Here is a 24,693-nt window from a genome sequence, read left to right on the forward strand (position 1 = left end):
CCAAAACGATCTTTTTTTTTTTTTTTTTTTTTTTTTTTTTTTGCAATTCATCTCAAACTCTTCAACAATCACCGGTTCAGCTGCCTTATATCAATTCAATTAGATTCTGAGACCAGACTGCAGCTCCTCTGTCTGCAGTGGGTCCCCAAATGGCCAGAAAAGCCTTTAAAGCAATAGCAGTTCAACATAATTTTGAAAAGTAAATTGAAATTCAGATAGTGTTCTCCCACATGATGGGTAAGCTGCATGCCAAAAATGGTATTAGCTAATCAGCATGCTAGAAAAATCAACTGCAGATATACAACACATCTTTCAGATAAATATGTGGATGAGAGGATTGGGTTTTTCCATTAGCTTTGTCCACAGATACAAGCAAACATTTCTTACAGTTCTTTTCATACAAAGCATTGGCGGTTTCAGAATGAGCTCAGGACAGGTACGCACTTCGTGTAATTAATGAAATATCTTAAATCCAGTGAAAGTAACTATCAATCCTATGACCATAAAATACATTCCACTTGAAATTTACTCATTCTTGTACTATTAACTTGTAAATTAGATTTCAATTTGCATATATATACACATACACTCAGGTGATATTTCCTTGTCTAGATATATATATATATATATATATATAAATACCATTTAACAGACATACATTGCTCTTTCATTTTCAGACCTTCCTTGTCTAGATATATATATAAAAATACCGTTTAACAGACACACATTGCTCTTTCATTTTCAGACATCACTGATTTGTATTTTATATCAAGAACTGCATTTTTGTCTTGACTACCAGCTATCACCAAAAATTTTATCGAGGGCTAACTTTTTAACAGACATACATTGCTCTTTCATTTTCAGACATCACTGATTTGTATTTTATATCAAGAACTGCATTTTTGTCTTGACTACCAGCTATCACCAAAAATTTTATCGAGGGCTAACTTGCCTAAAGAATCTATACAGGCTCTACATGCACTCTCTCAATGTGCTTTGAGCCTGCTCACTCTCCCTTGACCCCAGACGGTGCTCCAGGCTTGGACCACTCCTTCCTTTTGTGCTGAGCCAGAATCAAGGATTACCCCTGTGTTCATTCTTTAGCCTGTTCATAAAACCAAGTGTGAATCATTTAAGAACAGGAATTGCTCTGCACAGAGCGTGCATGTGTGTGATAAAAACTGCCTCTGTCCCAAGCAACAAATAATGTAATAACAGCAGCAGCAATTGTGTAAATGAAGCAGTGAATACATTTCACAAACAGCTAGGAAATTTCAAAGTCTACAATGCTCTGCCAGCACACCAGCAATGTATTAGAACCTAATTGTCAATTTGAACTAACCTATTTGCTTCAAAGCACCCATATTCAATCAAGCAATAAAATCACACAAAAAATTAAATTAGAGAAAAGAATAATTTCCCCTAACGAATAATTAGAGAAAACTAATGGTAACCCGTAATTCTCTGTAAGGTGTCTCACATGTCATGTTTACAGTGACAGCACCCATACAAACCAGTGTATGAATAAGGGCAACCACTAAGTCCTGCTAGCCCATGTTTCTTTAAAATATTTTCTCTTAGAATCTTGCCCCTCTCACTCAGAGGCTCAGACAATGGCTTCAGTGACTAATATTTGCAAGTGACGCAATGCAAGTCCCTCCACCAGCATAGAGACAAATGATGACTAACCCAGAATTTGTGACTGCTATTAAGATTTCCTCTTTTATCCTTCTCTGAATGATTCCTCCTACTTTACTTCCTTCTCTGACTGTTTCTGATGATGTCTGCTCTCTGATTTGTTTGGATATTTATGGCACATATGAGTGTTCATGCACTTCAGTGACTACAAAGAAGCTCTCTCCATGACATAAGCAGTGAAAGGACTCACTGCAGACATTCCTCTCTATTCCCCACTGATGTGCTGTGGACAGGTAATAAAACCTGAGGAGCAAGGCAAATATTTTGCAAGTGTATGAGTAAATAAGAAGGGTAATGACAGGCAGGAATCAAACCACAGAGTCACTAAAGATTCTTCTAATGCAAATATGCCGTACAGTTTGTAAACACACTCCAACTTTGAGCAAGCAATGCTTCAGCCTGCTGTTAAGAAGTTATAATTATTACTTCACTTTCTTTCCCTCCTAAGCATGTCCCTCTTACCCGTTTCTCTCCTTTACAGTATGAAGAAGGGATTTCATACATCATTCCTCCACAGTTTTCAGTAGTAGAGTCAGATCATTTGTTCTGTGGAAGGCTACACTGGGTTCTCAAGCACTATATCATCACTTCATCCTAATTATAAATACAGAGTAAATCACTCAATTTTTACTGCTTTACAGTTAAAATGGGTAACACCTCAAGAAACCATATTGTTGACATATAATAAAGCCTCCTGCACCATACAAAAAAGCCAGAAAAAGAGACCAGCTATAGATTTACTGAAAAATAGTCATTGTGCACATTGAACCATGTGACTACCACATTATCCAAGAGAGGACCTAGTTAAACCTCAAACATTATTAATAACAAAAATTATAGCAACACAGAAATAGTGATAGATGTGCCTCGCAGAACATGAACTTAAATGCCTAATATCCACTCACTGTCCTAAACCTCATCCTTCAAGTTTCACCTTAGTCACCCCGTGAGAAATCCAAGGCAATCTCATGGTTCGCATTCCCCAGCATTTACTCTGGCCCATCACCAATTACCTGCGTGTCTGAGTATGACTTTTGCCATACTGGATACAATACCCACTCTTTCTCCATCACATGAAGACTTCCTTGGTTTCAAGCAGTAAGAGATGCTGATGATTTGTGCCACTCAACTTGAGCATTACTTGTCCCTCCACTCTGCTCTTTCAACTTCCATTTCTGTCCTTAAAACTACCCAAAGGAATATTCCCACCATCAAAGGAAAATCCATGTAAGTACTATAATGAAACGTGACCAATCCGATTCTCATTTGCAAAGAGCAGTGGTTTTCCCCTGTTATTACACAGAGCTGTGAATTATCCTGAAATCCCTTTCTTTAAACTTGAAAATGGCAGCCAATAAAGTAAGAAGCTTCAACCTCTCCAGCCACAGCGAAATGCCGCCCATGACATTGTTCCTCTTGAACTGTACAAGGGTAATTAAGTCTCTCACTGCACCCTGGAGGGCAGTGAGTCAGTTTGGACTCAGCTGGAGCCCACTAAAAGAGTATTGACTAAATTTACAATAGTGCTAATGAACATATACATACTACTGGTCAGCATTAAAGGCCAAACAGCAGAGGAAGCCACAGAGCAAAGAGGAAGAGAGGGAGGGAAATTACTTCTCAAAGTAATGTTTCGCTACTCTAAAGTAGCAAAACTGCTATCAAGCAATGAGGAAGGATTTCTTAGCTACTGGCAAATGCACTAAACCCACCAGTAATACAACACTCATGTTGAAGAAGTACACTGGTAGTTAGGTCTAAAAAGCTTCTCTTAATCCCAGTACTAGGCAGATATCCAGTCTCTAGGAAAAGTTACAGACTTCATGTCAGACAGAGACAGTTAATTCTAATAAAAATTGCTTAATAACAAGTGACCTCTGTAGAATAAATTAATACAAGTGAATTGCTGTAGTTTATACATGCTTTGTGGCATTATTTGCTGTGTTTAAATATGTTTATGTTGTCACTAAAGCAATTGTCTATGTATCTGATACTCTGTTTACATGTCTTCATTCCTTGAGGAAGGAAAGATTCAGATGGTTTAGTGAAGCATGCATCCCTAGAGCACTGGCACTTTACATACTGTGGAGGAGAGTGAAAACTGGTGTTACACATTCCTGGTGATTTTCCACATTGCTTGTTGAGAGGGCCAGGTGTCTAAAACACTGCTTTCAGAAAGCATCTACCTCTGTTTCAAACACTGTAAATCTACCGACTACTGCACCAGGCGGTGACTTTCCAAAAAAGCCTTTTCAGTCCAATCACTCACAATCAGCTTTCCCACAACTGGGCCTCCAATGGCTACTTTCTGCTGCTTACCCTCAAGCCAGCTTTGCAGGGGTCTTTGACATCTCTGAAGCGCGGTCATCCCACCTGAAGGGTGGCTGACACACACAGAATTCACACACACCTTTAAATCTACCAGCTCTATCCTAACTTTCTCAGTTGATGAGCAGGTAATTGCCACTGCAACACTGACTGTCATTTCTCCCACATCTTCTTTTGTCACCTATGGACACCTTGAGAGGAGAGCATCTCATGACAAGGTGTCAGGTCTCTGAGATCGACAGAGGCCAAACACATCTTTGCAATAACACACGGCCAAAAATCACAACAGGCAAAATACGAGCCCAAACTGGGGCTGCTGATCCGCTCCTGCCTGATGGCACCTCTCTGTGTCTGCACCTTGCCCTGCCTCTGGGCAGATGTGTGCTCAGGGAGCTCAGCACCCCTTGCCTGTATTCTTGGTTGGAGCCTCTAGGTGACACTACTTTAATACAAACGAAACCATAACAATTTCCAAACAAGGCTCCTTGTTCCCCTCTTTCTGCCCTCCAACCTGATGCATCTGCAGTGGAAAAATATCACAAATCCCACAATCAGAACAGGCAAGAAAGCCCCGGATAACTGAAGCACCAACACATGAGTTTCATGTCTGGGTTGTCTCACAAGTCAGGCAGCTCAGCTTCTTTCATTCAGGTTTAGTTTTTGTTTTATTTGGATTTCTTGAGAGAACACCACTTGTGTAGCTTTATCTATTAATATGGATTCAGTTTGCTAGCCTTCTTGATTAGGGCACCACCATGAACCTAACACTAGAAATTAGGAAAGAAGTTTGGGAAAAAAAGTAGCTTAAGTCCTTTCTGGAGCATTTTAGTATTTCACACCAAAAAGGCAGTTCAAATTCAGTATTTGCACTGCACCATGCAAACCTCAATACAACTCAATAAGCTAGGAATCCCTGAAAATCTATTCAGAAATTACAGATCAAATGTATTTTTTTCTCCTTTTGGTCAAAGTACCACCGAAAATATCCCCAGCCTTGAGTATTAATTCAAGAAAACCCCACTGTGACAACGGAAACGCAGAATTTGTTTTTGCTTACTGCCAATCAAAAATGTTTTCAAGATCTGCTTTTATTTTCTTTATGAAAACCACAAGATATTTAGAAGGAAATAGCTGACTTGTCATTTTGTATTGAGATTCTTTTCCAAAGAAACAAAGCCAGCACCTCCCCACCTGAGATACATGTACCATCTTCATGCACTTACAGTGCTTGGCCAATGTGTTTCAACTTGAACACCTAAGTTTCAACTTGAACACCTAGTTTATAGTCCAGGTGACAGTTACTATAAGCCCATTACTATTCAAAAACACAAATCACAAAATTTAACTGAGTTATCTCCCACCTTTTGTGCTGTGTTTGCCATAGCTCTGTAAAGCACTCTATGCAATTTGTTGTCTGCTCACACAGAGGAACATGGCAGAGACACTGGTGTGGGAAGAGCATGAAGACCACTCACAGTCAGCAAAGATAGGTGATGACACATTGTAAAGGAAACCAAGAGTAAGTACCTCTGTACATCACACATGATGTACAGAACCAAACTAAAAGCTAATGTTGTGTGCAGGTACCCTAAACTTTTTACATTCAAGATGAGGAAAGCAAGAAGGTGGTGTAGTCAGTCTGTATACTAATAACTGACTTCAGATGGCCAGCAAGAATTAGCTTTTGATTGATGCCATCTATGTGATTCGCGCCTTCCTGAAATACATTCCTCTATTTTGCATTATTATCTGAAGATGTTTAAATTGTATTGGCATAAATTAAGGCACCATCCTGCATTTCACTAAGCAAACACATAAAACACAATCCCATCCAAACCACTGGCTGTTTTTATGTAGTGTTAAAATGAAAAAAGCCAATTTGGAAGTATTCTGCAAGACTTTATTTCCTTCTACTTCTTAATGATGTGACTACTAACATCCAGATTTTACAAAGAAAACACACAGTTCCAAAAAACATCCCATCATCATTTCTCAAGTCTGTTGATTCCCTCCACCCTTTCCAACTAGAGGAGTATGTTCTCTAACTCTTTGGAAAGCTTTGATTCTCCCAACTCCTAATGCACAGCTGATCCATACCTAGCTCTTGCCTACCAAGAAAGAATTACCTCAAGTGTTGTTTTAGTACTGGATGTTGCCTGTACCATGGAGAGCAAGACTGAAAGCAGTTAGAAATCTCATAATTCACTGTAAAAATAAGGAGGCTGTTTTCTGGCAAACTGTATAAGAACACAGAAGCACTCTGAGCCCCTCCTAGGTGAGCAGATGCAGGCAAAAGCAGTCAAAAGGTGAAGGCAACAAGCCATTTATCAGCTCAGTGGTTTGGATGGCACCTGCTGCTAGCAGGTGGCTATCACCCCCTGCTTCTGCTCTTTTAAATATCCACACACACATTTATAATAACCATTCATGCAGCCACGTACATATGCACAATACAGGCATTTGCGTGGAGACTGAGACCGCAAAACCGAGCTGCCAGTTCAGCAGGTGATACAAAGCACCTCTGGAAGCTGGAAGTCCTTAACTTTTTCTTTATATTTGTGACAAGGCCTGTGAGGCCTGCATGAGTTATGACTGCACAAGGCGGGAATGCTGCCTTCCATTTCACTGGGTTGTTAGAGATCAGGCTGTGACACGCTCGCTGCTGTGCTTCCTGGCGCCTTACTCTACACTCAGTGTCATCACTTAGAGCCATGCCTGCAGGTCTCATGCTGCTCAGCAAGAGTTACTGCACCTGATTTTAACTCCTGAAATCAGAAAAATGCATTAGGCCAAATAATTAGATTAATCCTTAAGTTTTTGAACCTGCAAAAACCCACATTTCCCCTGCATGCACACACAGTCCTGCTTCACTACAGATTTCATGTATGTCCATGCACATGTGTGTGCACACACAAAGATACAGAGATAACACAACTTATTTCTGTCCATGTGGAATAAACAATCACAGCTATGCAGGTAAGAAACAAAAATGCTACTGAGACCCACTCCTGCCTCTAAGAAGCACAAGGGGTTACATTGTCTGACATGGGGACTACAGCATCCATCTGATAAAAGGAAAAAAGATTAAACCATCACACCCAGCTCTATTGTCATACAAGTAGACCATGCAATGCATTACTACAGACCAGATTACAGTTAAAAAATCCACCGGTAACAGCCTTGCTATTAACATGCCACCTGTTACCCTTTACAAAATGCTGAAATTATCTTATGATCGTTTTCAGCTTGACAAATGCAGTTTAATCTTTATTGCATCTCACAGCACAGACCTGCTTCATCCATGTCTTATTTATCTCACGTGTGTCGGAATGCAACCCCGAGCCCTCAGTCCCCCCCTGCCACCAGGCATTCCTTCTGCTCTGCTTTATCAATATACCTGGGTTTCCATATCCGACTGCTCCTTTACAATAAAAAACACACCCACCCAGTATTCTACCATTGCCTGTTGCCTTGGTAATCCAAATGCCTGGGTACTCGCTGATTATCGGCGAATGAGACTCGCATTGTTCACACCGCAGCGCGTCTGCTATGTTAATGTGAGATAATGGCAGCCAGAAGACTCCTTTTGTTCCCAGCTTTGCTGTTTATTCATAGTGCCTGGAGGTCAGCGACTGCTACAACAACCGGGGAAGGAACCGCTGAGAGCGTGAGCAGATTCCACTTCTGCTTTTGCCTCTGAGACAGGGGGAAACACGAGCAGCCCCGCACAGCGAGAAGGGCACCGGGAGCTCTGCAGTCTGACTCACGCAAGGTGTAGCAGGCGGCTCGGAGGAAGATGTGATGGACTTGCACTTCCGAGATTTTAGATGAAGCTGATTTACGCTCCCCGACAACAGAAAAAAACCGCTTTCTTCGAGAGGCACGGCGGGAAGGGAGGGAGAGAGGGAGGAGGGGGCAGCACAGCACCGCCGCAACTTACGGGAAGCGAGCCGGGCTGGGGGCTCCGGGGCTGGCCGGGGAGCGGGGACAGCCCCGCCGAGCCCCTGAGGGCAGCGCCCGGGCCGGGACCGGCGGCAGCGCCCGCAGCGCGGCGCAGGGCAGGGCAGGGCAGGGGCAGCCCGGGCGAGTGACCTGGCCGGGGAGGGACAGAGCAGGGGCAGCTCTGAGAAGCGTCCTCCCGAGCCGTCCCCGCGCTCTGCCTGCCTGTCAGGGTAGTTTGGAAATGCTGTTGGTGACACAGGGACACGGGCAAACAAACAGTCACATCGCATCTCCCCTGACGCGTTAAGTGGGAACTGAGAGCACGAACAGGCTGTGCTACCTTCCCCGCATTCCCAGCTCGGTGGAGACGAGGACATTCAAGACGGTGCCCCGGCTGGTGCGCGGCTCCTTAGCCTCGGACCAGCCCTTTCATGGGAAGAGACCACCGACTGCTGCTAAAGGCACTGCCACTATCTAATTAATGTCACCGACCCATCTGCCCAGGTTGCTGATGCGCTCTGTCTGCCGAGCAGGCTTTGTTGTCATATCTAATGAAAACCAGCCAGGAGTGTCTTAGCTCGAATTGCTAACCCGTTTTTTTTTCCTTCTTTTTTTAGGGAAACCATTAGAAAAGCCCTCCACCGCTGCAAATATTAATGACTATTTCCTTTTCTTCTCATTGCGATTCTGAGAGATTTGAGAATCCAAGTGTACGGGAGTAGCAGGAATACAACAATTGACAAAACTGAGCACCGGGAATTCACTTCTTTTGTAATCTATTTACAGAGAAATCCTGTGGAGGGTGACATTTTCATGTAAGTGAATGAATAACAGATACATGTAAAGAAAGGACAACGAGAAAAACATCCAGTCTTAAACAAAATATACATCTGTGATCCTGCTGCCAAATTATCCAAAAATACCCAAAAACCGTTTAAAAAGACAAGGCGCTTGCCGTCATTCATGTCAGTAATTTTTACGTGCCAGACTGTGAGCTCCCTCCCTGCTCAGAAGCCATGTCACCTCCTGGCAGGCAGGCTGGAGCGCGATGCTCACAGCGTGGGTACCCAGAGAACAGCTACTCACCCTGAACTCGCCCTGTGCTGGCCCTCCCCCAGCCCTCCTGCGCCTGCAAAGGACTGCTAAACCTTCAGGTGGACCCGGTGCTGTGCAGGTTGAAGGGCACTGACTTGGTTTTGATGTTCCTTATCCAAAGGTGTTCAATCCAGTTAAAAGACTCCCAATGATTTCAATTAGCTTTGCAACAAAGGGCTAGGTAAAGTATAGCTTTCAGTGTCACCATATGCTGACAGTCAAAATGGTTAAAAACCAGGGGTGCTGCCACAGATAAATGATTTTTAACCCTACTGCCACCAGAAATCAGTTGGTTTCATTGAGAACAAGTGACAGAAGGTACCTTTCCAATATGCTTGAAGAGGAAAATAATGTATGCTCAGCACATATCACCTGCTTCTGAGAGCAGACCTCATGCAAAGAGCCATGATACCCCTGTGATAATCACTAAACAGAAATCACAATTGACCAGATATTTTCAGGAATTAATTGTTCAATATGGCCCAAACATGAGAATGACACCTGATTATTCAAAGCTGTTGCCATATTTTAAAAATTAACGTAGACAGCACAAAGCCTGAGAAGATCAGATTTTGCCTCAGTCAGCAGAGAGACCTTAAATAATATTTGCCTAGTGTTTACTTATAAAAATATCAGCTGGCATTTTTTAATTTAAAAAAGAATCACAAACCAACATCACAAGACTACAACATCTACAGGAAAAATATAGAGTGTATAGCCACTTTTATGTACATATCAGAAAAAAATAGCACAAAATTATAGTCGTCCTGCTACACATTAGTTTTATTACAACAGCACTCACTTTGTCTTATCAATCAATAGAGAAGACCTGTTTTCACATCTGTACAAGGTGCTGTATGCACAAGAAAAGATGATCCTTATCCTATACCTTTTACCAAGCACGTAAAGAATACCTATTTGAAATCAAGTTACCCATTACTGTTTCCTGTTACCATAAGAACTGACCACAAACTTATCTAAAATGAAATTCAGATTTCTCACATGAAAATATTCAATATTTAATTATTAACAGCTAATGGTTACACTTATCAGTTTTTCAAGGAGAAGGTACTCGTAATTTTCCTTTAGCTTCAACAGGCTCAAGGTTTTCTTCCACATCCTCCCCATTAAGTGTATGTGATAAAATTAGTAGTTTCACTTAGAGGATGACATGGACAACTCTTGGGACAATGCTTTGGAGCAATTAGTAATTAGCTTTATCTTTGCAATGCTTAGAGCATAAGCAGACTATTCTGAAGAAATTTTCAGGGTTTTTTTTTTTTTTCTTTAAGGAATGACTCTTCTACAGAAACATTTCTTGATTCTAAATTCTTCCCTATTCTCTCTTGGTGGTAAATATTAACATTTCTTGACAGAAAGGAAGCTAGAAAAAACAGCAAAGCTACTTTTGCAAAATCAGAAGTAATATACATTTCTTTACTGGGTATATTCTTTTATATTAGGATTTACCATCTGTTCAGTCCCTAATTATATTTATTTCACAACTCCACAACCAGAAAGATGAAAAGGCTTTGAAACAACTTCATCTTTTACATGAGGAGTTATGAATTCTTTTGCAAAGTTTGTCCCTGCATGTCAGAGCCACATGACATAATGGAGTAACCCCTACTTCAAACTGATGTATAAAACATGCACAATGTGCCAATTTTCATAAAAGTGTGTATATGCTGCACCTGACCTCATCCAGACTTTTTTAAAGTGACTATCACTGTTGGTCAAAACAGCCTATGATGCAAAATTGAAAAAGTAGTCTTACAGAACTTGACACTGTTTGTACTAGTATGTTACAATCAGTTCACTCCTCATTGTTAACAATGCACCACTCAGTAAAAAATTTAGACAGAATTACCATTCTTTTCCAAGAGCTCCTATGAAAGTTTGAAAGCTCAGCTCTTAATCAGGTTTAAATTGGAAGAAAAAAAGGACAAAACAGGCATTAAAAACAATCACTCTTTTAAAGCAAGTCTAGCCACTAAAAAGTATTTATGATTGCCTGAACATAAAACATTAATGGTAATAAATAACACATCTACTGTATGACTGAATTAATGCTTCATTTCATCTACTGTTCAATTTTCTCTAAACGTTTGGCACTAAGTAATTTGTGGTAAAAATAACATTATCTTCATATATTTCATCAAGCATGACTGCCCTATAGAGGCATTACCATCCTTTGGTCACTAACTGTGAGACAGCTGGCATTTAGTACACAAAACCAAAATTTGGAGCGAGAGTGAAGACAGTAAGAACCCTACAGATGCTCATGACAACACACTAAACTGCAACTAACAGCTGTCTATTTCTAGGTGGTTTTGTTGACAAATAAGCTTTATTACAAGCTGTGCAAGAAATGAGAAGCCCCCCCAGAGCTTGCCTGAGTCAGACTGACGTGAAAATGAACTAGGGTGCAATTCCTGCTGGGATTGATTGGAACTGTACCCATTTCAACCAAGATTCAATTTGATACACATGTAGAGGTCCACCACTTAATGTAATGAAGTGTTATAGGAACTTCATCAAAGCATTGGAAGGTGTATAATCACAATAATTTGTACTTATATAACAGTGTTTGCCAAAGACCTTATATTAATTCAAAAATCAGCCACCTTGAGTAGTGTATGTTATTACAGACAGTTTGTCAGGTTGGAAAACTACAACACAAATAATTACCCTGCAAGCTAGAAAGCATGAAATTTCACTGCTGTGCAGAAGGGCTAGCTGAAGACCAACAGCTCTCCGTCAGCTCCCCATAAATCCATTAGGTAGGACTTTAATTACAAGTTATACAGGATTAAGGAGGTGGATAGGTCCTACACTGGTCCTTCAATACAGAAGTTTACTCACATGAGTCAATAGAAAGGTCTAAGGTGAAAATAAAATCTCACACTCAAGTTTGCGCTGACTATTAGACTGCAAAGACTTAAAAACCCCCTAAGACTGGGAGGTTCTTTTTGACAACGCAGTGCTCATTCTGCTCACAAAGCATAGGAGTTTGCAATCCAACCAACTGCCCTACATTAGACAACAGGTATTTAGCTGAATTCTTTTCTATATGCAACACTTGATCATTCTGTTAATGAAAAACTAAATTTGGAAAGAAATTAACAATACAGTCCCTACTCTGAAAGCATTTGTTGCATGTGTGCATACCCTCACATGGCTTACATTCTGCTCTCTGTAAGTTCATTTAACTAACAGTAACACTATGAATGCCCTCCTTGATCAGTCTACTTCAATTTTCTCTCATAGCTCAATTAACTTTTAAAAATCTAAGATTGTCCTTAAAATCAGGCTATACTTGAATTACTTCTAGTGTAAGTGCCCATGGTTTATTAAATATGAATCCTTAGATTTAGATTCTTGTGATACATTATTGAGTCACAATTTATTTTAAATAGCTGAGCCCTGTTTCAACTTTGAGACTAAGCAGCTGTGTTTCTGCAGTGCCTGCTACATCAGGATTCTAGGCCCCTGACTAGAGTTCTGGGTAATTTTGTTGCTAGTAAAAGGAACAGCAAAAAAAGCTCTGTGTGGAGTACTCAAGATCATCTGATGACGGGAAGGATTTAATTGTGTGTCTAATGATAATCAGCCGCTCACATATATCTACATTGCCTTTGTTAAGTAAGGTTCTTGCATATGCTCTTGGTTGTTTTAATTTAATATCTAGTTCTTTTACAAAACTTGAAGTAGCTGGCTACATTAATTGTTTCAGGAAATACAAAGCATACTTTTTTTTTGTTTGAATTAACAGAAAAGTCTTGTGGATTAGAGATAAGATACTGTGAACTTTAATACTAAGCTTTTGACCCAAATGTAATCTAATGCAAATACAGTTGGTGCTTCATCAACAGCTTCATCACTGATTGTAGTTAATATTGTACTTAATGGCTTTTCATCTTTTGTTTAATTAAAACAAATAGAAAACTCAATTCTTTTTCACACCATACTTCACTACTGTCTTACAGACTGATTACAAAACATGCATGAAAATAAACAGTTCCAGGTGGAATAAAGTTGGAGAGCCACAGGATGTCTCATTCTAATGTACCACCTGAGAGATTTTGAGCAGTTACAGTTAAATTACAGACAACAGCACACACCAAAGCAGTGATGCAAGTATTCCAAATCCCCAAGTGGCTGCTGCAGCTATTGTATATAATAAGTTATGCCACAGAAATTCTGTTTCTAGAGGGGCATCTCATAGGTAAAGAGAAGTAATTTAGAAATTGCTCCCAGTGTCTTCCCCAGTAGGGCATTTCAAGGACAATACTCGAGAGAAATATGCAGGAACTGCTTAATACCAAGCAGGCTCCTCTACTACAGGCAAATATTGGATGACTTGGTACTGCTGGAAATGGTGGTATTTAGGTTTAGTAGAAGAAAGTATTTCTTTTTTGACATGTGACAGTTTCAGTGGAAAATTGCCACGAAACAAGTGAGTTGTGCCTATCTTATCTATTATCTAGTAATGTAGCACACAGCCCCTGTGAGATAGTCTTACTTTATAGACTCTAGAGGAACGGAGGCTAAAAGGTCAAATGAGAATCAGGCATCTAAAAACTACAAAACTACACCTAAGAGAGTACACACACTGCACCACATTCTCTGCAGACTAGCCACTAATTCCACTTTGTCTTCTGAAAAACTTCTCCCAAGTGTAAAATTATTTAAAACCATTAAGTTTTCTTTGTTTTTTTTTTTTTTTGTGTTAAGTGTGTTTACAATCAGTCATTTCATAAGAAACTAAAAAAGAGGAAATCTAGGTACTCTGAAAAGCCAGTGATGACATATTAATTATACTTCAAAAAAGGACTTTATTTATTCTCAAGGGCTAAAATAAAAGGCATAGTTATTGGATGGTTTTCCCATAAATGCAACAAAAATAATGAAAAACTATCCAACCCAAACCCCAAGTTATTTTTCAGACAAATTTGCATATGCAAATGCACAGGTACAAAGATGTCCCTAAGCTCCATTCTAACACAAAAGTTCAAGTGAGTTAGGTTATCACACAACTCAGGTATAAGGAATTTAGACTCATTACACTGTCATAGTCCTTTACTAATGAAAAACAAATTTATACTGTTTGTGATTTTTTTCAACGTGATGCTGAGGTAAAGAGAGCCTTCAGAAAAAACTCCCAGAAACAAAGCAGAGAATAAATGCTCAGTCCTGTCTACACTTTATCTCCAGCTTTTGCTTTGACATGTGCAGACAAGAAATACAAATAGCACTCCTCTACATAATTTGGTAATCAAAGGCTTCACATCACCTTCTTACAGTATCCTTTAATGACCATGTTCTCTCTAAATTAACACTAGTGCTGTCTGATCCTCCCCTGATACAGGACATCCTCTGATCTGTGGCTACACCCACAGTACAATTGCTTTGCATGCAATAGATTTCCAATGATGGGTAAAACACAGAACATCAGTGAAATGTTTTCAACCTCAAGAAAAGCCAGTTGTATTTAAATCAACATCAGGCAAGTGTCTGATGAGACACGATGTACAAGTTTATCTCTAGGGCATAACTTGAAGCTTGAAAGCACGCCCACTTGATCTGAGCACAGATTTGAAGACAGAAGTGTCACTTCACTATGCACGGGGCAATAGCAAAGAGAAAATCTGAGTTTCTTTAGCGTTTGCTGTAATTAGAGATGCCCTGGTGTCCGCAGTGCTGAGCAGTGCACGAACAGTGTCGCTCCCCCCGGCAGTGGTAACAAGCATTTCAAGGAGCAGATCTGTCACACAACACGCTGTCCAGACTGCAGTGCTGCGGGCTGGGCCCAGACTCACCTGTGAGAGAGGGTGGGTTTCATGGAGCTCATAGAGTTCATGGGGGGTTGCATGGGGAGCTTCCCGGGAGGATCGTTCTGCCGGCTTTTCTGGTGGCGAAGCAGCAGGAGCCGTCCCAGCTCCTCACACCACGATGAGAGCAGTGCTGTGCAAACAGAACAAATGGCAGTGAGCACACCTCTGAGGAACCAGCACAGCCCAGTGCAGGTGCAAGCCACTGTAACAGGAGTCACGAGCCAGACAAACATCACGAGTGCAAAGCTTGTCCATGAACCACCAGTCTCATTTTTATCCCATCAAACTGAGTCTGTAATTGCCCTACACTATGATTAGAACATTTTTACCCAAGTTACAAACATTCTGCATAGCCCAGGAGGCACAAGAGAACTTGTCTGAGCAACAGAGAGATAAAGAGTGGATGAAGTGGAAGGACACAGGATAGTTACAAGTGAGGTAAGATGCAGAATAAATAACAGAAACATAACAAAAACATAGAGAAGACATCATTTACAGAGGGGAGTGAAGAAAAAGATCTCTTTTCTGTTCAGCTGGTTTTTTTCCTAAGATTAATTGAAGAGAAACCCATGTGCACAAATTAATTTCCAAAACTGCTATGAGCTACCAGTCTTGAATAGATAAACAGGAGAATGATGTATGGATACAAAGTTAGGCACTTAAATCTATATCTGACCCAGCACAACCCCTAAATGTGTATTTCCATTATGTGCCTAATCTTGTAGTCAATGAGGGTAATTCTGTGCTTACAGGAAAATCACACTTATGAACTATGAAGATACAGAGATTTCTTAGAGGGAAGAAGAGCTTGCAACTCCTTCTAAAGACACGGAAGAGGTCATTATTCCTGAAAATGTGGCCTCTCCCTTATGCACCCACACTCAGAAAAGACCAGGCCCTGTTATAGGAAGCACGTACTCTGCAGTAAGCAGAGCCCCAGAAAGTGGCTGCAGGGCTCCGATGAGTGCACCCAGCCAAGACACGCCATTGAAACCTCCAGCAACATCCCCCTGAGCCTTAAAGCTGCCTATTTAATTCCAACATCAGAAGTGGCTCTGGTAAAAAGTCAGCCAGGTATGAGAACACAGTGAGGAACAAAGTGCAGACTAATTGAAAAATCCTGCAGTGGAAAGAAATCAACTTCTCAAGTGGAAGTGCTTGGGCTTTTTTCTTCTTTAAAGGATGCTTTACAAAACCCTCAGAACAAAAAAAAAGCTACATGTTTAATTTTTAACTAAGTGCCTTCCTGAGGTGCTGCAAACTGAACACAAATCAACAGATTATATGGGTGGGTGAGAACCAGAAAAGTACTGAAAACCCAAGCTGCCATAGCGGTTTAGGGTAATAAGAAACTCTACATGTAATTTCAGGCTTGCTCGTTTAAAACAGACAAGTGCAGAATCCTCTAAAACTGGGGCTCCTGTCTTCATGTCTTAATTTTATAATGGTTGTCTTTTCACCAAATAATATAATCATAAGCAGTAGCTAACTATCATTTCAGGGTACACCATCTTCTTTTCCTAGCAGCTACTCACATGCACTGTTAACACTGTAAAGTCATATTTGTGGGGCAGAAAAAAGAACCTGCTTTACCAAAAACACAAGTATCGTTTTTCAATACAAGAAACAATTGGATTTTCTCAAGTTAAATGGCCACACAAGAAAGATACTTACCGACTGGGCCACTGCTGTGAATTAATCACACATTTGCACAAAGAAGGGGTAGCAATTTTATTGCATTTGGACAAAGAAGAGGTAGCAATTTTATTGCATTTATCAAGCAGAAGGTCAAGAGAGGTGTTTAGGGAGGCATTTTAGAGCTCTGCTGTGACAAACGGGGGCCATCGTTTCTTTATGTAACTAAATATGGTCACTCGGAAACTGTCAGCCTCACACGGAGCCTCCAAAAAGCATTAATTCCCTCAAGCTCTGTGAAACGTTCCAGCCACGAGTGTCAGTCTAAGCTGCTTCTCTATTAGCCAAGGAATCTGTCAACAAGCATTGGATCAAATTATACTCACCTTTTATCCCTGGCATATCATTACTAATGTGCCAGTGACAAAGGCCCCCCCCTTCCCCTTTCCAGCCGCCTGGAGACACAAATTCCTGCCTCACAGGGTTTCTTCCCTTGCCCACAGCCACTTGAGCTCGGGAAACACGAACAAAGTGTTCTGCCGAGCACTTAACGCAGCCATCACGGAGTAATAGTGGATGAGTAATAGTGGATGCCGAGCACTTCCACAGCCGAGTGTAATTACTACAGAATCATCCATCTTAGACGAGGCTATGATGGGAGAAGGGAGTTGCTCCTTCTGCACACCTATGTGCACTTGACAAGTAAGATAAAAAGCAACAACCCAATGGATCTGAGGGCATGAATCTGCAAACAAAAGCCAAACCTGCTTGGAAAAAAAGCCCAGTGTAACTCCCAGAAAAAGAATATGCCAATGAGAGCATTGCTTTGGTGAGGTGAAGATAAGGAAAGATCTTAATGAGTTGTTATTATTACCAATATCCAGTATGCAGGTTTATAAAGGGAAAATGTAAACCATCAAAGAATAAAGAGGTCCTCAAGATAAGCTGGATGGTTTTATGCTACAAGTTATCTGGAGAGGACTCATATTTTTAGAAACTAAGAGACTGCAGGTAAAAATCCTAGCAAATTTACTCATCCCTATCAGCACTCATTATGGTTCAACCTTTCCTCCCTCGGGACATTTCAGCTCATGTACCATGTATAATAATCACTCTCTTCCCTGTGTTGGTACTTGTGCATGGAATGAAAACAAAGCAGTTTGTAGCCACCTTAGAAGTTATCAGCTCCCCTCTGACCTGCTCTATCCTCCCTCTAAAGGGGTCTGCTTCCTTCTGCTGGAACACACAGGGCAGCATCCCATCTCTCCTGCCCCATTCACCTCCAGTGCTCTGCTCTCTGCTCGGTAAGATGAATATATACCCTGCCAACACACATCTGGTACAGCTGGCTTCTGGAGAACATCACTTCCTGGGCTATTCAAGCAAGATAAAACAAACTCAAAATGAATTTACAGATTACACTATTCATCTTTAGTGTACTTAGTTACTGCTTTTTATGCTGACAGTATTAGGCGTATCTCAACTCATTTACACTCAAAGCACGAGAATTTCAGTATCATACTATAATGAACAGATAAAGCAGCAAGCACAAAGGACAGCTACAGATGGTGCCAACAGTCAGTCTCACCCTCTCACAGCACAGCCAAGCAGCTGCTTTTTCTCCCCCTCGGCCCCTCCTCCTCGTACAACAGGAGCACAGATTTTGCAGATGGACCATCCACACCGTCTCTCACAGCCCCTTGCTGCGGCACTTTAATGATCACATTTAAATCGTGTTCCTCTGCTGCATTGCTACAACGTCCCTTGCATACAATGATGTGCCTTTCCTGCTTAAGTTGAACTCAACTGTTGCACTGAGAGGAAAGGAAGAATCCTTACATGTGCACACAGCCCCCAAGAAGCCCTGTACACAGCCCAGGTGTAAAATACAACCTGGTTAATACACCAAAATTGACATTTTCTTTCAACCCCTGTTCAGTCATAGAGGGCTCTGCTAGCTCATGCAAAAAGATACAGAATAATGGCAGTCAGATAATGTACTGACAGTTTAAGTGTATTCACACATTTATTTGGCTTAAAGGGACACTCTCGGGGATGACTGGTGCAATATTCGACCTACTTTTCTCCATCTGCAAAACCTGTATCATTCTTAATGGGATTGCATTTCACTGTTAGCACTGATCTATTTCCATAGGAATAAATCAATACTGATTTGCTAATGACAACTGCATTAGGAAACCAACACAGACATGAGCAGCCTCAGCTTTCACATTTGTGAAAAGCAGAAACACAGATTTAAAAATAAGAGAAATTTCCATTACAACTAGCCCAAGGGGTTTCCCTAAGGAAGCAAGAGAAAAAAAAATCAGTTCAGAGATATTCAGTTTGCTGCTACCCGGTCCCATCTTTGTTTTTCTGTTCTTTGAAGAGACCAGACATTGCAAGAATGTGTCTCAGCACAGAATGAGACTGACCTCTCCTTAAAATACTCATAAATACTCCCACGCACCCAAAGTTGGCAACACTTTATGTCCTTCTGGATGTGTCCAATAGTTTTAAATTCTTTAATTGAAAAAAATTATAAGACATGGCAACGTATCCACACTGGGATCCTGGGGACAAGGAGGGGAAAGAAGGCTGGAAGGCAATGGTTTTTTTTTTTTCTCTCCCCAGTCAGCCCAAGTCACATTTTAAGCATTTTTCTGCAACCACAGAGCTAAGCCTTTCTTGAAAGAGAAAGGAAGCAACTGATATTTAATCCCCTGCCTCTAGGAGCCAAGTCTTTAAGAACATGCCAAATATCACAAGATTTGCGACACAATTATTAGGACCGGCCACATCCCCTGGTACTGTTCCTTTCCTGTAAGGGCCCTTTTGTGCCGAAAACCTGCCAGGCAGTACAGAGAGAAAGGCCTCCACTGCTCCCTCCGTGGCACCTTTCCATCCCTCACAGCCACGACTGCTCATCACCCAGCAGCAGCATCACAACTGCTTTGTAAATGCTGGGGCCCTTCCTTTAGGAAAATCAAGGATCTTGAGCTGTGTGAAGCCACAGATCATGCCCAGGCTGCTTGCACCATTTAATACTTCTTGACAACAAATGATGCTGGCATACCTGTAAATATTATATGATGGATGCTGATGATGCAGGTCAAATGCCATTTTATACCCATAGCACAGAAGATTGGTACAGCCCATTACAACCCTTTTTGGGCTTTTTTTACCAGAAAAAGTAAAGAAACCAGGGTGTGCAGTCAATGCTACCCCACAGAGGCACTGCTGCATTTCCCCAGCTTCACCCAGCCCAGCCCTGGGAGCTGCAATCTCTGGCACTGCGAAGTGCCACAGTAAGCACCTCCGAGCGCAGGAGCCGCAGCTCCCTAGAAAGCAAAATACAGAGAAGCACAGCGCTAATCTATTTACCCATTATGATACCCTAGTATTAGTTACAGCTTATCACCTCAGTAAATCGCTGCCTCTTGTTAGGGAACGTGCTTAAAGGTGCAGCAAACTGTTATTTACAGGCAGACACTATATTTACAGCCACAAAGACAGGTGAGGAGGGGGATAGGACAACAGCTCAGTAATTTCAATGCCTTCTGCTTCCCGGGAGACTGCTGGAAGAGCACAATAGGATTACTGCTTCCTTGCTGCAGTTAAGCTGCAGTAGATAGTTCAATAGGCAGACTGGCAGATCCGTATTTCTTATTCGCTGCAATGAAAATATTAGGAAAAAAGGAGGAGTTTGATTTGGAGAACTATCTGTTCAGCACCATCTCACTAGATTGGTTTCATGTCTCAGAAGGAAATGCATTTGGCTGAAAAGATATTTACAGAATAAGTAAGAAAATACATCATTTTTCACCAATCATATCCATTAATTTTATATTGCTTTTAGAAACAAGTTTTTATTTTTTCACATGGAGAATTCCAGATAAGGAGAATACAGAGCCACTGAGTGCTTTCTGCTCTCTCCTCCACAGACTGCAATCTAAATACAGCTTTTATAAAGCATCCAGTGAGCTAATTTGGTGGGGGGAAAGGGAAGCAGCAATAAGAAGAGAATAAGAGGAGTGGAAATAATTATTGTCTTGGTTATTTAGAGGAGTTATTCTTTCTACATAGAAAAATGGAGACTATATCACGTTTGGAAAAATACACTGAAAATGTTAACTACCTAATGTTGAATGTGCTGACAGTATTAGAAAAATAAGGTCAATTGCATTAAAAGGATGGAATCTTTGCAATTTTGTGAAACTGAAAATCAGATGTTTTCCATGTGTTTTAAAAGCCATTTTGCTTATAAAGAGCTAGGAAATGGAGAGAGGGAGAAACCGGTCATGTCAAACTATTTCAAGGATTGATTTTCCTACAGCTCTCCTCCTCGCATACCCCAGCAGAGCCTGGCAGTGTCTGGCTCACCTGTCGGACAGGGCAGCAAAGCAAGGCCACAAAGCCGGGATGTAACAGTCCACTAGCAGAGATTTGTGTTTGTCCCTGCTCGGCAGCTCTCTCAAGGTACTGCTCCATGGCCTAACCCTGCGACAGATGAGCCCTTCCCTGTCATTACACGAGCTTCTGCTCCGTGTCTGCCTCAACACTGACAGCACAAAAGGACTATATACAAAGCCAATTACAAAGCAAAAGTACCCGTTTCTCATCAGTCTGGCTGTTCAACATGGACTCAAAGCAGTTCCCAGGGAGTCCGTCCCTCCTCCCAGGCCGACCTCCCCTGGTGCCTGCAGATGCCTGCTTTGCACACAGCAGCCCACGACACAGAACCAATGCTTACTCCCAGGTGTTTGCTGCCACCTCAACTGGATGCTTTTCTGGAGCACCTGAGCATTGTGACTGCTCTTCTCCATCACGCAAAATCAGTGATGTCAGCTGAGAAGTTCAAGTAAATTGCATTAAACAGACTGATTTTATCTAAAAAGTGCCAACACAAACCTGCCCCCTGTAGGGAGGAGAGCCCCCTCCAAAGCACACAGATTTTAAAAGTCCTAATCCCATCAATGGCACAGCAAACTGCATGGAACTGAATTCCCCAGCAGAGCAAGGGGACAGCTGGCTCAGATCCTCATTTGGGAGGCATGAACTGCCCTGCTAATGACAACAGGAACACAAAGTTGACAGCCACAATTCAACATGTGAACAGGGCATGATATGCATTTCCAACCCTAATATCTAAGTAATGCCTTTTATCAAAATGCCTCCTATATTACTATAGCTACAGCTGTGTCCTGCAGAAAAAACCAGCTTTGCCCCAGTAGGATCTATAATGCAATTATGTATTACAATTAAAAAACAAAAAATCATGCAGGTTTGTAGGAAAATAGATAATGAAGGGAACACCTAATTAGACTGAATGTAGTATCACATTAGTTAACAGAGGTTTTATTCAATAAAACCCTTACTGCAAACCTGAGAGTTATTCAGCACGTGCTTTCAGGACTGCTGCATGAGACTGACACCATGTACAAAGTCTGGTCTTGAATATGGGTCCAGCTTGCCTTGGCATATCTTAAATTCTTCACAAATACCTCTCAAGACATATATATGTAGGCTTCCCCAAAGGCTCTTGCCAACTGGAATAGTACATATTGGAGACACAGATTTGAATACTGCTATCCTCACCCCATGCCTTCAGTGGAACTGGGATTCCCTAATTTTCTTCTACACTTGCCAAAACATGGCAGAGGATCTTACCAGATTCACTACATTAACTTTGAAGAAATACATTACAAAACATAGCAACAATGGCTCACTTTGGCAAGCACAAAACACTCTGTACAGATCCAGATAAAATACGTAAGCATCTCATTTAGGCTTAGCTCTGCCCAAGCTGCTACCTCTGAAAACACAGACCATGATATAAAGAGAAGACAACACTGGTGAAAGGCTACCACCAAGTGAATCTTGGATAAGGCTTTTCAAGGAAATGCACTCCAATAGCATTAGATTGCTTGTTTTCTAACTCATCCAATTGTTGGCTTCACTGCTTAGATTTCAAACAACAGCACCTTTCATTACTGCTGTACCCTTTTGTTTTGTAATGCCAGTTCTAGTCATCAACAGATTTCATATATAATCCAGACATTTGAAAAATGAGACTGACACACTTGAACCCATCTTTGTCTACAGACAAAGCAGTGACCTACAGGTGAGAGGCTCAGTTTCATTTAATCCATCCTCAGCCTTTCAATTACTACTGTAAACAACTCTTGAGCTAATACCACCACTGACATCTGAAAGTGCTAGGAAAAAGCCCAACAGAAGAATTTAACAAGAGCTGGAACACAAGGAAGCCATGTACAATCACCACAGCGATGGAAGTCTGGAAGAGGGAAAATCTGGTGTCTACCATTAAATGAAAGAAAAGAATAACTGCAGAACTGGAGGTTCAGCTTCCTGTCATAGAAACCTAACCCAAATTATTCAAAAGGACCAAGAGGAAAGTAAAAAAATGAGTAACAACAAAAATTGACTTTTCAGAAACAAATCATGCCTTACCTCTGTACTTTCTTTATGCTGGCAGACAACAGACCTTGAGCATAGATTAGTTTGATTTCAGTCAGGCTTTGGTGCTGCTTAACATGACATTCTCATAAATAAACAAGGGAAATTAGCTGAACGCAACACAAAACGGCAGGAAACTTAAAGCTTACCAGACTAGCAAACTATTAAACCAATAGTCACTAATAGAAACGAGCGTTACCAGATTCCTCAGAGGGCCAATGAAGGCAGCAGCAGGGCTGTGCTGCCAAAGCACACCCAGCCAGCCTCCTTGGCTGCACGAGTGGGACCCAAGCTTGGGAAATGTACAGCTCTTTCTCTCTACCCCACCACACTGTACAGCCACAGAAGGGGGAGAAAACTAATCAGAATGATTAGAAAAAACCCTATCAATATACCCTGCAAGAAATGATTACATGGATTAGGGCTTTTGGTGGGTTTGGTTTGAGCTTTTTCTTTTTTTTCCCAAGAGGGAAGACTGATAGTGGTGTTCTGATTTACTGAGTAACAAAGCATTAACTGCATCCACAGCAGAAACACCAATAATACAGAGATAAAAGACACAGCTTAGATATTAGGAGCATGCTAATGCTCTTTAATACCCTAAGGGGTAAGGTGAGGAATTTCCATAAATGGAGATGCAGATCAAATACAGATCAAGGGACAAATGATTCTTCAGCTAAGGGGACAAGGCACAGATGACTTTTTGAAGTCTTCTAGAATCAAATGAAATCAGTGTTTGTGAACAGAGGAAATTCAATCAGTCTGCACTGGGAAAGTATTTAAATCTGGCTTGTATTCACAACTATCCTAAAAAGACATCTTAACTACAGTGTGGAGAGCTTCTGTAGAGACTGCTGAAGTGGCCATCCAGCTACATGGCTTACTGGCTAAGTTTTAAAGATGAAAGAAAGCGAGAGCAGGTGATGTGCTGAAGGTCACACCATTTGTGACAGAACAGAGTCCCAGAACAGAGGGGATCATACACCTTCCTCTCTTTGCAAGGAAAAACCACAACCACCACATCAAGGGATTACTGCTCTGTGCCCGCAGTCTCTGTGCCTGCCATGGAACATTTTCAAACAACAACTGTAAAACATCTGGAGAGGCTTTCAAGGAGAGGAAAAAAATTACAAAAACCACACAACCAAAATTTATAGCAGAAACGTGTTTCCAAAGTTAACACTGCACAGCCAGAACTCAGAAGGACCAAAAGCTATTTTAGGAACTTTCAGGCTTTTTGGTTCTGCCGTCTTGCTTTTTGTTTTAACTTTACATTATTTTACGTTTTTACAGGAAAATAATGTTTTATCAGGTGTCCTCAGATTTTTTTTTTATTTTTGTACGACTAGTGTAATACAATCCTTGCCAACTTCTCTATAACTGCTGAAGGAAAAAAAAATGCTTGCTTTCAAAGTTGGGGCTTACAGGATCTTTCTTCATACTATCCAAACTTTGTAGTTGAACGGAACTAAGCCAGAAGTACCCTAACCCTATCCTTCCACTCACTCGTCATTTCTGAAAGAAATATTACATCTAGGTAAAATAATCTCTAAGTGCTGAACATGGAAACAGTTAAGGACAGCAGGAAAGAGAAACTCAGCCTAGAGCAGTTTTTAGCTTAACGGATTTCTGCTCAAACAATACAGCGCAGACAGATGTGTGCATGCACCGCAGTTTC

General features: G+C 41.2%; 1 protein-coding gene across 8 annotated transcripts in view; it reads right to left on the reverse strand.

The window, feature by feature from the left end:
• ZMIZ1 (zinc finger MIZ-type containing 1) overlaps positions 1–24,693 on the reverse strand; it is a 340,912-nt gene that overhangs the window by 36,882 nt on the left and 279,337 nt on the right. For all 8 annotated transcript variants that reach the window (XM_041404841.1, XM_041404846.1, XM_041404842.1 and 5 more), the window contains one exon: positions 14,886–15,030. In XM_041404841.1, coding sequence (XP_041260775.1) covers positions 14,886–15,030 — 145 coding nt within the window. The remainder of the gene's footprint in view (positions 1–14,885; positions 15,031–24,693) is intronic.

Source organism: Onychostruthus taczanowskii, unplaced genomic scaffold (assembly GCF_017590055.1).
Source record: "Onychostruthus taczanowskii isolate IOZ18803 unplaced genomic scaffold, ASM1759005v1 scaffold22, whole genome shotgun sequence".
In the NCBI taxonomy this organism is placed as follows: Eukaryota; Metazoa; Chordata; class Aves; order Passeriformes; family Passeridae; genus Onychostruthus; species Onychostruthus taczanowskii.